We start from the raw sequence: 15,512 nt of genomic DNA, 5'->3' as shown, positions 1-15,512 counted from the left end.
CTCCAGTGCCTTTCTTATTGTTTTAATGTTGTGCACTGGGAAAAAGTTACCATATATCATCTGAAGTAATACTTTCAGCCCTGAATTATATGTGAACAAGGTAGAAACATGGTTTTCTTACTGTAAAACTATATGGCACAACACCTAAATCGAGTTCCAGTTATTTTAGAACTTGAGTTCCATGTAATTTGATTTTTCAAACAGCATTCATTTAGCAGCTGTTTAATGAGTAGCCGCTCTATGCAGGTCACTGTTTCTACATAGTTAGATTAAGACTTAAATTTTTTCCTTTTAATTAATTTTCATGTTTCATATAATGAGATTTTGCCAAGCAACATTATTCAGCAAATATTTAGTGAGTACCTCCTGTGTGTACATCACTGTGGGAGTATTTTCCCTCTTCTAATAAAAATATTGGGGTGATCATTTTGCATGAACGCATGCTTATGTACATAAATAACACTTTTAAAGTCTAAGAGTGTATATATTTCCTTTTATGATCATAGTAATGTGGACAAATGGAGCTCAAAATCTAGCTTAATCTGATATATTTATGTGTATATGTATAGATATGTCTGTGTGTGTATATGTATGAAATCATTGTGATATTTATTCATGATATTTGATAGAAATGTTAAGCAGAAGTGGTTTCTGTCTTTTTTCTTTGTTTTATTTCTATTTTTTATAATTGACATACCTGGAGAAATAAGATAAGTTAGGGAGCCAGAGTTCGGAAGGAAGATTTTATAATCATTATGACCATCCAGCTCTGGACATGCTTTCTTTTTTTGAGAGAGAGAGAGAGAGAGAGAGAGAGCGTGCGCATGATGGGGTAGAGGGAGAAGAAGAGAATCCCAAGCAAGCTCCACGCTCAGCATGGAGCCCCAGGCAGGACTTGATTCCATAACCCTGAGATTATGACCTGAGCCAAAATCAAGAGTTGGGCACTTAACCGATTGAGCCACTCAGGTGCCCATCTGGGCATGCTTTATAGTCTGTCCCTGAGGTGGTTGTGTAGAAGTTGTATGACAGTTTGGTAGAGAAATTATAAAAAAAATTTCTGTATTAGGAAATGGATTTTCTTTTCCAAGAGAATAATAATGTATGCATGTATAATTTTAATAAAATAGAGCTCATCATGACTTTTGAAAAACTCTGAGATAAAATGTTTGAAAACCAGGATTGGTACTTAATAGATTAGATGAACACTTTCACTCCTAATTGATGTGGAAGCTTTTGAAGAGGGACTTCTAGTATCTTTTAAGCTTGTTTTTTCAGTACTTAGTAGTCTTAATATACTAATGATTTAACTTTTATTACTTTAAACATAAGTGACTTGTATTAAAAATCTTTTTCTCCAAGCTTGATTTTCCTATGGTTTTTTAAAAAAAACTCTTCATATTTACATATATAAATATGATATACATACATAAATATGAATGAAATATTAAATATTATTATCCTTGCTTTAAAATATTTGTTATTTTCCAGGTATTTTGTGTAATATACTAACCTTGATTAATTTTTATATATTAAAATAGGTGTGAGCTTATTTTGAAACACATTTTATTTATATTTTTATTTATGATTAAAATTTATTATAGATATTGAGAATGTAAATATTATACTGAAAACATTTATACAATGCCTTAAACAACTTAATTAGCTTATATTGTAAGTATTGAAAGACCCGGTTAAAAAAATTAAATATTGTTTATGTAGTAGCTATACCAGAGTTGTTTAAAAAGAATGTCTGTAAAACAGACTATTGCATATTACATACAACAAAATAATTCTGAAGAAAGTCCGTGTGTAATTTGGTTTTTAAATGTGAAAGTTATTTTCTTTACAAATTATTACCAAGTTGTGGGAATTTTTTTTAAAATATTTTATGAGAGAGAGAAAGAGAGGCAGAGATACAGGCAGAGGGAGAAGCAGGCTCCAGGCAGGGAGCCCGAAATGGGACTCGGTCCCGGGACTCCAGGATCACGCCCTGGGCCGAAGGCAGGCGCTAAACCGTTGAGCCACCCAGGGATCCCCGACTTGTGGGAATTTTATGGATGTTTTTATTTGGCAAAGTATATTAAAATGATGTGCTCCATTCTAGAAGCCAAGTCATATTACTATTGATGAAATTTTGTCTGAGGACCATGTGTCTCACATTATAACCAAATGTACACATTTAGAATTAGACATAGCTACAATTAGGGTGTGCCTGGGTGCCTTAGTCAGTTGAGCATCTGACTGTTGATTTTGGCTCAGGTCATGATGTTGGGGTTGTGAGATTGAGCCTGGTGTTGGGCTCTGAGTCCAGCATCGGGCTCTCCACAGGGAGCCTGCTTCTCTATCTGCCTATGTCTCTGCCTCTCTCTGTGTCTCTCATGAATAAATGGATAAAATCTTAAAAAAAAAAAAAAAAGTTAAAATAATTTTACTAAAATCAATACTGTTGGTGAGCTAAGTTTTGGAGCAACTTTTATTTATAAAGTTTGACTTCAGGTTATGAATTTATAATATATGTATTGGTTATTTCTTTAGTGCCAGGATTAAGGGATTTCCCCTGTGAAATGATTGCAATATAATTTAAAAAAACAAAACATTCTACTTATTTATGCAATTACCGGTTATTTTGCTTTGCAGAAAATGATGAAGGAATGTATGGTGAGACTTATATATTGTGAAATGCTTGGATATGACGCTTCCTTTGGCTATATACATGCAATCAAGTTGGCACAACAAGGAAACCTTTTAGAAAAGAGAGTAGGTATGTATGTGTTTAAGATTTTTTACTTAATACTGTCCTTAAAGTTCTAGTTATTGTGTGAAATGAATGGTAGCAGGTATATAGTGTTTTTAGAACAGTGCCTTGTGGGCAGCCCCAGTGGCTTAGCGGTTTAGCGCCGCCTTCAGCCGGGGGTGTGATCCTGGAGATCCGGGATCGAGTCCCACGTCAGGCTCGCTGCATGGAGCCTGCTTCTTCCTCTGCCTGTGTCTCTGTCTCTCTCTCTCTCTGTGTGTCTCAATAAATAAATAAAATCTTTTTTTTTTAAATAAATAAAATCTTAAAAGAAAAAAAAAAAGAACAGTGCCTTGTAATTTTCAAAGCTTTAGAAGAGAACACTTCAAAAACTTAAAGCCTATAAGTGAAATCAGTCTTACTGATTCATGGCATTTTAGAGTTATGGAGAAGATTAAAATTTGCCTGAATCTGGGATAGTTAGATGACTATATGTATTTTTCAAAACTCATTAAACTATACACTTAAAAATGAGGAATTTTCTTGTGTATAAATTATACCTCAAGAAAGCTGATTTAAAGTTTGTCTCACCTCATCAGTTTAATGATTAAAAATATTTCTTTATAGAATAAAAACTGAAATTGACTTGAATAATTTAAAAAATACTGTTCTCAGTTTCATAAATGTTAGCTGTGAAGGTTAGAGGTATCTTTGGGAAAATTTTGTCTCTTTAATCAAACTATTAGGAAATGTCCTTTAAATTAAGGACTTAAATCTTTTATTCATGTAGGTTTAGCAGTGTATCAGAATCCAAGAAGAAAACACTTTAGAGTAATATAGGAGTATAGCATGTTCTTTATTCAAAGGAGTTGGTAGTGTTATATTTTCAAGGACCAGCATTCTTCACAAATTATATTCACCTGTGCTGTCAGATGCTGGGGTGGGGAAGGGAGATATTTTGGTAAAGATTCTGAGACTAGGTGCACCCAGTATTCTATTTTTATTGAAACTCAGTCCACTCTTCTTCTAGATTTGTTGTGTTCTTCCCTCCAAGGGAAATGTCCTCTGGCATCCTGTCTCTCCTTTTTCATATTCCAAATTAAGTTTTAACTTTTTGGTGATCACTTGGGTGGCTTTTACCATCTGTCATCTTACGGTGTTGTCTTTTCGTATATTAATGATTTAGCCCTCAAATTAATTCTAAGATCTCTAAAGGCCAGGAAATCTCAAAAACAATAGATGATCAATATCAGATGGTTGGTGCTATAATTTTGTACAGGTGTTGCTATGTTGTACTTCTTAGAATTTAATATAATTTTTTTCATTTTCTATTTAATTTTATTTTAAAAATATATAAAGTATTACATTGTTTAGAAGTTAAGACCTTATAAAAAGGTATAATCAAAGAAGTCTCACTTTTATCTCTATCCCCTTCCCCTTTTACCCAGTTTGGCCCTTATTCCCATAGGTAATATTTTCATTAGTTTCTGATAAATCTTTCCGTTGTTTCTTTTTTGCAAAACAAGTAAGTGTACCAGTACACACTCAAACACTCTCTTACCCAAAAGATAGCATGGCTATATAGATTATTTTACATTTTGTTTTGACATCTTTATTTATACAGTTGCATCATTTTCATTGGATGGGTGGATGGGCCATAGTTTTTCAACCAAGTCTCTATTGATGGATATATGAGTTATTTTTTATTCTTTGCTCTTGTAAATAGTGTTGCAGTGAATAACCTTGTACATGTTATTGATAGTTATAGAAGCTTATTTTAATAGTGACCTCAGAGTCATTTTTGTTGAGATTTATGACCTTAGGGAAATATTTTATTGCCTTGTAGAGGGACATATGTGTGTAGGTATCAGACATTTTTTATGTGTGCTAATGAGTAGAAGGTTTTTTTTTTTTTTTTTTTAAGATAGCATTTAAACTTTCTATATATATTCACTCTCTTCAGCTCCCCTGAGATTTCTGAGACTAGCTTTGGTGCTTTCTCTGTTGGAGATGGCTTCGTATTTTTTATATGAATTTTGTTGAAAAGTTACGTTTCAGTACCTATTAAGTCAGGCATGTTAGGTACTTTATCTTGTGAGATAGAATATTGAGGCTCAAAGGTTAAGTCATTTGTCCAAGGTTGTACAGTTAATAAATGGTGGAGCCAGAATGTAAACCCAATTTTCTGTGAGTCAAAGCTTATAATCTTATCCTATATGTCACTCTTTTATATCAAACATATTCCATAATCATAGTCATTATTCTTTGTCTTCTGGAACCTTTTCATTTTATGAGTCACTAAATATTTTCACATTTCCTGACTGTAAAAATAGTTAGGATATTCTTTGTAACAGATAGAGGTAAGGTTTTGTTGAGATAGTCTTTGAATTTGTTCATCTTCTCCTACCTTGATATTGGTGACTTGTTGTGAGTGATAACTTAGCTTATCACATGAGTTCTCCCCGCAATCTGGTAAGACCTAATCTCTTTAAATGCTGAGGTTTTTCTCATTTCTTTCTTGCCCCTGGTTAATTCTATCTTCTTTCTCATGCTCTGCTCCTCTGATCTTCAGTAAAGATGTTGAAATGGGTTATGCTGCTATTTCTTGGTTTTGAGAATAGGTAGTTTCTAACAGTTTGCCCATGATTTCCAGCCGATACACACATTATCTGGGAAATGATGGGATAGTTTAACATTAGAATTCTAATGAGAGGACTGAAAGAATTGAGAAGAATGGAAAGCATTAAGGGTGGGAGGCAGGGAATAGGGCCTCCACATAGACTGTGTGGAGAGACAGGACAGCATAGGTATTAAAACATGAGCTAGGGGATCCCTGGGTGGTGCAGTGGTTTGGCGCCTGCCTTTTGCCCAGGGCACGATCCTGGAGACCCGGGATCAAATCCCATGTCAGGCTCCTGGTGCATGGAGCCTGCTTCTCCCTCTGCCTGTGTCTCTGCCTCTCTCTCTCTCTCTCTCTCTGTGACTATCATAAATAAATAAAAATTTAAAAAAGAAAAGAAACTTTAAAAAAAAAAATAAAACATGAGCTAACTTTGACTGGCTGGGTTTGAGTGCTGGCTCCACCATGTAATAGCTATAGATTTTGTGCAGTTACCCTTTTAGGGCCTCATATTCTCTTTGGGATAATAATACTTCATAGAGTTGTGAAGATTGAATGAGGTGAGGCTTGTAATGCACTGTTCCATAGTAACTGTCTAACAAATGTTACCAGTGTGAAGAGTGACAGGAAATGACATGGAGTATCTAGATTCCATATATATATATGGCCTTTGTCATAGTATTAATGTATTTCCTCAATTCTAAGATGTACTTTTTTTATGTTTTGATATTGAAATAAAAATATTTACTTAAATCAGTGATTACATATAATGTGGTAGACTGTGTTTCTTCCCTCAACAACTGTTATTCTGTCAATAGTGTATTTTCATATTAAGAAAATAGGGTATTGTTTATGGCTTAAAATGTGATTTACGTCATATGGGTTGGTATTAGGTGGCTCATTTCTTTTTTAAGATTTTATTTATTTATTCATGAGAGATACACACACAGAGAGAGGCAAAGACACAGGCAGAGGGAGAAGCAGGCTCCATGCAGGGAGCCTGATGTGGGACTCGATCTCGGGTCTTTAGGACCACGCCCTGGACTGAAGGCAGGCGCTAAACTGCTGAGCCACCCGGGGATCCCTAGGTGATTCATTCAGTTGAATAGTTGCATGTTTGGCTATAAGATAGAAAAAATATATACGTATTTTAAAGATTTCATTTATTCATAGGAGACACAGAGAGAAAGGCAGAGACATAGACAAGAGAGAAGCAGGCTTCCTGTGAGGAACCTGATGTGGGACTTGATCTCAGGACCCTGGGATCACAACCTGAGCCAAAGGCAGATGCTTAATCACTGAGCCACCGGGTGCTCAGATAGAAAATATTTTGATTGCTTGTGTAGACATATGCACAGAAGATAGAAGGCATGTATTTCTCATGTCATGAATAGGAGTTCAAGGTGGTACATATAGCCTCTTTTCTGTTTCAGGTATATCCTGTGAAATACATGATTATGACGTATTTCAGGATAAAGCATACCTGAAATCTTCCTTAAGTTTTTGAACCTCATATTTTACAATCTGTCTTTATAGTTATTTATAGCTATTATCTTTGACACTTAAATTTTGGAATATATTATTGTTTTGTTTAATTTATTGGGAGAAGTTCATTTTTGGCAGGTAATAATGAGACTTTTTCCCTCAAATTTTATAGGTTATTTGGCTGTCTCTTTATTTTTACATGAAAGTCATGAACTGCTGCTTCTCCTTGTGAATACAGTTGTAAAGGTACTGCATTATATGTTAGTAAATATGAAAATTATTTCCATGGGCATCTGACATTTTGCCTCAAACATATTGAATTAGATATTGTTGGAAGAAGCCAGGCTTACAGAATGGACTTAGAAAGATCTTTTAGATCAGTTTCTGAGTTTATAAAATGAGGCTAATAATAGAACTTAACCCAGTTGTAAGGGTTAAATGAAACATTTAACTCTCTGCTGCTGTTATGGCTTCATTTGAAAGCAGATCTCCTCCAGACTTTTAGTCTGATACACTTTTCTGGCTGTTGTCTTTTTCTCTAGATCTGTTCTGAATGTACAAATTAATTATAAAGTTAGTAGAAGACTATTGAGTACATAGGACCATTGCAATGTTGAATTTACTAATCCTAAGTTTCAAAATTTGCACTGAATGTTTTGTTTGCTTAATTATTACGTCAGGATTTGCAGAGCACTAATCTGGTAGAAGTATGTATGGCACTTACTATTGTCAGCCAGATTTTCCCTCGAGAAATGATTCCAGCTGTTCTTCCATTAATTGAAGATAAACTTCAACATTCTAAGTAAGTCAGTTTTTTTTGGATACGGGTCTATACTATATTTTTCAGAATAAAAATTTATACTAAAACATTTATTATAACTTTAATTTAATGCTATTAGGGTGGAGGATATCCTTTGACTGCCAGATATTAATGCAAAAATCCTTGATAGCATCATGTATTTTATGTGGGTTCGAGAAAATGTCAGGCAGCTTTCTAAAGTTAAACTGAGAGTCAATGAGGTTTAGTGTCAGGAATCTGTGGCTTTCCTCTCAGTTCTACCACTAACCAGCATTGGTCCTGTTTTTCCTTTGGCTATATGGGGTTGGTTGAAGTGTGTTAGTTTTCACAAAGTTGTTTTGAGGATAAAGTGAAATGAAAAAAAATCTGGCAGTGGTTCAAGTGCTATGAATGCAGAGCTTCCCCATATTGGGGTTGCTTTCATAGCAAAATTGCAACATTCAAATTCTATTTTATAGCAGAACATATCCATATAAACCTTATTAACTTGTGGTATTTTGCTAATCTTGTAAGATTCCTTACAGCTTCACTATTTTAGTTATACAATCTTTAATATTTTTTTGTTATTCACACAATATTTATTTTATATGTCCCTTTAAGGTAGTATTTTTGGTGTTCTGAGATTATAAAGTGTTGTCTTATGGTTTGTTTTCTTTAAGAAATTTTGGACTGAATTATCTGGCTAAAATGATAGCTTTTACTAAGAATTATAGAATAACTTCATAGGCTTTTCAGACTTGTTTTAATATTTTATTTAGGTCAGATCTGTGTTCAGAACAAATGATAGCTATAGACAATTAATTACTAGAAATAAAGTACTAGTTTTTCTTAGATAATTACAGGTTGATCTGATCATAGCAAAGCATTATTTTTATGTAATTTTTCCATACCCTCATTGTTTTGTGGTAATCATACTTACAGAGTCTTTGTATGAAATCCTTCTGAGAACTGAATTTTTTCCTTTTTGCTTCCCATGTACTCTAATTTCAAATCCTGGCCTCTTTTCTCTTCCCCCAGTTAGACTGTTTGAAACTCTGCTTTTGCAATTATGGCCATACTTAACTCCATGTGGAAGAACATGGGTCAGAGCTATAGGTAGGCCAGGGGATGACACAAGGAAGATGTGGCTTGCACTTGACTTTTGAATTTCACCATGCCAGACCTATAGCCTCAACCCAGGTCTCTTGATGTCTTTTGTTAGTGTCACCATAGAGGGCCAGGCCTTCGGATTCCTGAGCCTGTTGAGTGTTTATATTTTATTTTACCTCATTTACCTACTCTCTTAGAACTGAAAAAAAAATTTTTTTTAAAGATTTTATTTATTCATAGAGACAGAGAGAGAGAGGCAGAGACACAGGTAGAGGGAGAAGCAGGCTCCATATAGGAAGCCTGACATGGGACTCGATTCTGGGTCTCCAGTATCACATCCCAGGCTGCAGGCAGCACTAAACCGCTGCGCCACCGGGGCTGCCCCATAGAACTGAAATGGTTAACACTCAATAGCAATACACCGAGATATGGTTTCCAGCCATCGTAGTATTAATACTACTAATGGCAAATCTGTTGTTAATCTGCTTTTTCTTTCTCTGTAAAAAAGAAGTTTCCATCATGCTATAGTTTGCCTAGGAGGATAGTAAGTTGCTTATTAATGGAATTTAGCAGAAGCTAAATTTGACATTTGTTAGGAATCTTCTAAGGGATATTCTTGAGTGGAACACAGAGGATTGCATTGAGTAATCTCAATTTTGAGATTCTGTGATTTTAGGTAACAAATATGTGTTAAGAAACCCTAAAAATAAATACTTCACTTTTGTGACAGACATTGCTGCTGTTATGAGTACTGCCAGCATAGCCTGCAAATATGAAATATTTAGAAATAGGCATGAGTGAGAAGAATAAGGAATATGCTTCCTTGGAAATTATATTATGAATATAGTATAGCTACTTAATATTTTTGCTTCTTGTGTGCTAGACAGTATCTGTTACAAATTAAGTGTAATACTAGTGTATACTTTCCTCTTCATTTTTTATAAAAAATATTTTATTTGAGAGAGAGTACGCAAGCACAGGGGTGGGATGGTGTGGGGGAGAGGGAAAGGCAGAGGGAGAAGCAGCCCCTGAGATCATGATCTGAGCTGAAGGCAGCCTCTCAACCCATTGAGCCATCCAGGTGCTCCTGCTTTCCTCTTCTTTGTAATGATATTTTGGAAACATGAGCTGGGCAAGGGGAAGGGTAACATCTTTTACTGTGAATCTCCCTTTCTATTTGGAGTATTTGGAGTCCTCTAGGTTTCCTATGGTACAAAAAAAAAGAAATATTAAAAGGTAGAATGTTACTGAGATTTTCAGTATTAATAAAGAGGTTTAATATTGCTAGCCAGAATTACCTGTTAAAGCTTTGAACTGTTGAAACTTTTCACAGTTTCTAGAGAGATGGCTTTCAAAAATGGAATTAGGGAGTTAAGGAATATGTTTATCTTCCTTGTTTATTCTGATTTCAAAAGTAATAAATACATGCTTATTGCCAAAAATTATGTAACTAGAACTATATAACATGAGCAGTTAGTCTCTTGAGGTCTTACCTCCTGGAGAGAACTACTTTTTATAGTTTGGTGGATTAGAATAAAGAAATTAGTATAAATGTATAATTCATTCTTTTTATATTAAGGTAATAGCTGATATTTTGAAGTCATCTCATCTATAATCTTTTTAAGCTAAATGTCTGACAATTCAGATGATTTATTTAGATTTTATTTTTTATCTTTAGGGAGATTATACGAAGAAAAGCTGTTCTGGCATTATATAAATTCCATCTTATTGCTCCTAATCAAGTACAGCATATCCATATTAAGTTTCGGAAAGCACTTTGTGACAGAGATGTTGGGGTCATGGCTGCTTCTTTGCACATATACTTTAGGATGATTAAGGTAAGTTGGAAATTTCAGGAGGTACTGAGTAGTTGCCATTAGAAAAATGTAATTATGGAATTAAAAGAAAACTCACGTTTTTCAGTAAATGCTTAATTAACATTTCAAATTTTTATAATTGACTTTTTTATAATTGACTTTTTAATAGTAATTTTGCAAGTTTGATAGCGTGAGTTGTGCATATTACAGGATTAGTCTCTTTTTTAAATGACTAAGTTTTTTTGTGTTACTAAAGATGTATGGAAAAATACCTTTGGAAGGTGATTGAAATTTGTAACTTTGTGGTTTTTTAAGCAGTGACTTTTAATTTTTTTTTTTTTAAGATTTTATTTATATATCAGAGAGAGAGCACGAGCAGGGAGAGGGGCAAAGGAAGAGGGAGAAGCAGACTCCTCACTGAGCGCCAAGTCTGACACTGGGCCTGACTCAGGGCCTCATACAGGGCTCGATCCTAGGACCGTCAGGTCATAACCTGAGCCAAAGTCAGACACTTAGCCAACTGAGCCACCCAGGTGCCCCAAGGAGTAACTTTCTTTTATACAAATTCCTGAGATATGTGTGACAGCTTATACAAATGAGGAGAGTGGATAGGGGTTGTGCAAGGTATATGGACTACTATGTTGTCTCCTTCCATCGATACTGTATCAGATCAGAAAGGAAGGTTGAATGGTATGGTAAAATTTTCTAAATGGTCATATAGGTTTATATTAATTCAGCCCCAGTGTATTTGCCTGAAACCCCTTTGTGTGTTTTATATATATGTGAGAGACTCCATGAGTACTATAAAACAAAATGGCATATGTTACTGAATTCAATTTACAATTACAGGTTGAAGGGTGTCTTCATTTTTATGGATTGTGCTCCAAAATAGATTGGTATAAATAGATAATTGATGTTAAATCTTATTTTTCTCTAACATTTACTAAACTTTCAAAGAGCTGTTATTTCCCTTCCAAAAATGTGTCCTTGATAATGAAATAAAAATTACAATGAATCTAATGTTTGAAGAATATGTATGTCATTTCCCCAGTCATCAGATAAGTAACCAAAGCACACGCATTCAGAAGCACAGGTGTGTTTAAATACTATAGGGTTAATAAATTTTTAAAAGGCAGATGCACTGATTTTGGGAGGTTTGAATGTTTGAGTGGTCTTGACTGCCCTGTGCTCCTCCACCCAGAACACACTTAGATTACTTACATGAGAAGTCTTTTGCAAACAAAGTTTAGAGATTGCAAACAGGCTTTGATTTTCATCAAAAGTAATGGTAATGCTGCCCCTTTTCAATATGCCGGTTCTTTTCCCTTTTTGATTTAATTGCTGGTTTTGGCTAATAAAAGTTCTATATAAGATGTAGTTATGAGAACTTATGAAATGTGATTGAGACTATGTGGGGATAAGTAGAGAGTGGTGCAAGCTTTTGAGGGATGATTCAGCTTTGGATCAAGTAGCCAGAGTAGTTTCATCATGAAAGAAATCAAACAGATTAGAGCACTGTTTGATTAAATGTGAACCTGAAACTTCTAAGTGAACATATATTAAGTTAGATTCTGTATGGCATTTCAACCAGATCTATTTTATATTTGATAAGACATTATTCTTAACAGAATATTTTTTGTTTTTGTTTTTTGTTTGGTTATAGGAGAATTCATCTGGATATAAAGACTTGACGGGGAGTTTTGTGACAATTTTGAAGCAAGTAGTTGGAGGAAAGCTCCCAGTAGATTTCAATTACCACAGTGTGCCAGCGCCATGGTTACAAATCCAGCTCTTGAGAATATTAGGACTACTAGGAAAAGATGATCAAAGGTAAACTATTCTAAGTAAACTTGATACTCTGATAGCCCATCACCTAGAAGTTTCATACGTCAGATCCCAATGTTTAATTGGCTTAATAATGATAAATAAGCCATTTTAAGAAGTATATAACAGGTTGCTGGGATAATCCTGGCCCTCTGCTTATCTAAATTCTGCTCATAGGGAAAGGTACCTCTGAGGCTCCTTTTCTTCCATGAAACCTTCTTAATCATTCTAGTGTAGGGATTGGGAAACTTTCTGTAAAGGTCCAGATAATAAATATTTTAAGTTTTATGGATTGTATGTTGTCTCTTGTAGCCATTTAAGCCTGCTGTTGTATAGCTCAAAAGCAGCCATAGACAACATGTAAATGAATGAACATTGCTGTGTTCCAAAAAAACTTTCTTTGGACATTAAAACTTGTATTTCATATAATCTTTATCTGTCATGAAATATTATTCCTTTGGAAAAAAAATTCTTCCTTTGATTTCCCCCCCGCCCCAGTCATTTAAAAATGTAGACCATTCTTAGCCTGTAGTCATACAAAAACAAATATCCAACCAGGAGAGGCCTGTGGACGATAGTTTGCTGACTCTTGCTCTAATTGAATATGAGTACTTCATCTTAATTTCTTTGTCTGGGTTATTCTTTTAGCCAGTACTTTATATTAAATTTTTTATGGGTGTCTTTTTGATTATATATATATTTTTTTAGCTTTTTATTTTGCCATAGTTTTTCAAATTTAAAGGAAAGTTCCAAGAATAGTACAAGAAGCTTCCTTGTACTCTTTACCTAGAGTCATCAATTATTTGCATTTGTCTTACTGTTATTTCTCACTATATATGTACATACATATTTTAAAATTTTTTTTCCTGAACTGTTCAAGAGCAAGTTGAACTAGATTTTAGTTCCCTTGAGAGCAAGGACCATGACTTGAGTTTCTGTCTTAAGAAAATATTTACTAAAAAAAAAAAATTTTCTGATCAGTGTTTTGACTTTGTGAGATATGGTTCTCCTCCATGTAGTAGGGTACCTTCTAATTCTTTGGCCTAGCTTTACAAAGGGATTGTCTTCTAGGCTCTTGCTCCTACTAATTCCTTGTCAGTGTCATGTCACTGTCCATCTGCCTGTGAGCTCCTAAGGAGAGCTAATTGGACTTTATCACTCTTGGTATTGCTATGTTACTTTTTCTGTGTTTCTGAATCTCAATTCCTGATCGAAACCTAAGTCAAAAAACTGGAGGTGATGGAAGTAGATATGCACATTAAAAGTGTTTGTCCTAATTTTATTGTATATAATCCAACCTATCCTGTTGTGTAGCTCTAGTTGGAGTTCACTGGAATTCTGTTTTAAAATCATGAATTTCATAATAATGCAACCAGACCTCACTGATCTAAAAAGATCCAGTGACAATATGTTTTCATGAAGTAACTTTGGAGGCATTTAGTGAATTTACTAAATTTATTAACTCATTATCTTCTTTCCTTTATGAATGAATGTGTGGAATACATACAAAGTTACAAACAATACAAACAGAGTGCTTGTCTCCACAGAGAGCTCAGTTGGCATAGACTCATTCGAAATGAAATGAGTAGAGTGGAACTCTTTACTGATGCTGTGGAACATTAAATATTTTTTCCTTTGTCCCAACTCTGAGATTTTATGTTAACACAAATCTTGTATTTTTAAAGACGTGATTAGCTCAGTGTGGCAAAGTAAAAATGTTATTTTATAACAGGATTCTAATATATTTAATTGAAAGAGATAATTTACTGGAAACATCTTAGATTTATATTCTTTTATGTCTATTGTTTGAATATTTTCTTGTGTTTTATAGCATTCTTCGTCTTAGGTTATTAACATTGCTTGATCATGTCTGCAAACGTTTCCACATTTTCATGTGGTTAATTATGACTCTTATGCCAGACATTGGCTTTTAAAATTGAGAAACTAGACTGTAATCTAGGTGTAGTATTACCAAATTTGAGGTGGGGGAAGGGTTGTAATGTCTGCTTTGTGGTTATTGTCTGGAAAAAAGTGCTTACACAATAAAATGAGGGATTTTAGAATATGGTTCTGGATTCTCACTGGATAATTACATGTTAGTCAAGATAGAATAAAAGTTATGTACTTAAAATTAAATTTTATAGTTGTATATTTGGAAAAAAGAAATTTTCTGAAAAAGAAATGTTGATATGTTATTTGTGTAGCCCTATGTTATTTTTGAATTTTTTGTTTGTATTACAGTATAGTTTCTCTGCAAGACTACTGTGTGTATCATATGTTGATGGTAGTTTTTTTTTTTTTCTGTTAGTGCTTTTTGAACTTGTAAACTATAGACAGAAATGCCAATTTAGGAGCCATAGTTTCACACTGACTTCTTGGAGAGGACTTTTCTAGGTTTGGAGGCAGAATGCTCTAGAAAGCACTGCATTTTCTTACAGTAGCTACCTCAACCCAGTAACTGTAATTGTAATCAGTAACCATAAAGACATAGGAGTGGTACAAACCTGTTTCACAAAATGAAATTTCTTTACATTTAACATAAATGAAAGTTGAAATTTTTTCCCAGAGAACCTGGTGCTGCTCAAAGAAAGACGGTATTTGAATATTAAAAAAAAAAATTACATGGTTACCATCTGGAATAATCTGGATGTGTGAGGTATTACTGTAGTAACTTGAAACAGGTAGCATATTTTATTATAAATAAAATTATAAAAGGTAGTATGCTCAACGAAACAAAAGCCTGATTTGTAGACTAGGTATAGGTAAAGAGTTGATTGACTTATGGATATCTCTCCATTGACTAGTCAGCTTTGATAAAACAGGAAATTAAACTCATGAGAAAGAGCAAATGGAATCTTGAAGAAGTGAAATTTCCATATCTTCATAAAATGAATTTTTTTCACTTCTTTTCTGTAGATCCTCAGTTTTAAAGAGAGAGAAGTTTGAAAAACTGTTTTATTGAGTTATAATACTATAATTCTACTGCAAATAAAATATCTTTTAAACAGGACAAGTGAATTAATGTATGATGTTCTTGATGAATCCTTACGAAGAGCCGAGTTAAATCACAATGTCACATATGGTAGGTAACATATGTAAATGCTACTCTAATGATTAACAGTGCTTTTTGGTATTTTAGCA

At 34.0% G+C, this 15,512-nt stretch overlaps 1 protein-coding gene across 1 annotated transcript in view; it reads left to right on the top strand.

Moving 5' to 3' along the window:
* Positions 1 to 15,512, top strand: part of AP4E1 (adaptor related protein complex 4 subunit epsilon 1) — a 56,190-nt gene that overhangs the window by 4,516 nt on the left and 36,162 nt on the right. The window contains 6 exon segments of the mRNA XM_055319991.1: positions 2,641 to 2,764; positions 7,015 to 7,088; positions 7,523 to 7,644; positions 10,409 to 10,568; positions 12,211 to 12,377; positions 15,380 to 15,453. Of these exon segments, the coding sequence (XP_055175966.1) occupies positions 2,641 to 2,764; positions 7,015 to 7,088; positions 7,523 to 7,644; positions 10,409 to 10,568; positions 12,211 to 12,377; positions 15,380 to 15,453 (721 nt within the window).

This window comes from Nyctereutes procyonoides, unplaced genomic scaffold (genome assembly GCF_905146905.1).
Source record: "Nyctereutes procyonoides isolate TBG_1078 unplaced genomic scaffold, NYPRO_anot_genome, whole genome shotgun sequence".
NCBI lineage: Eukaryota > Metazoa > Chordata > Mammalia > Carnivora > Canidae > Nyctereutes > Nyctereutes procyonoides.
The sequence above is the reverse complement of the archived record's forward strand: the minus strand, read 5'-3'. Positions and strand labels throughout refer to the sequence as shown.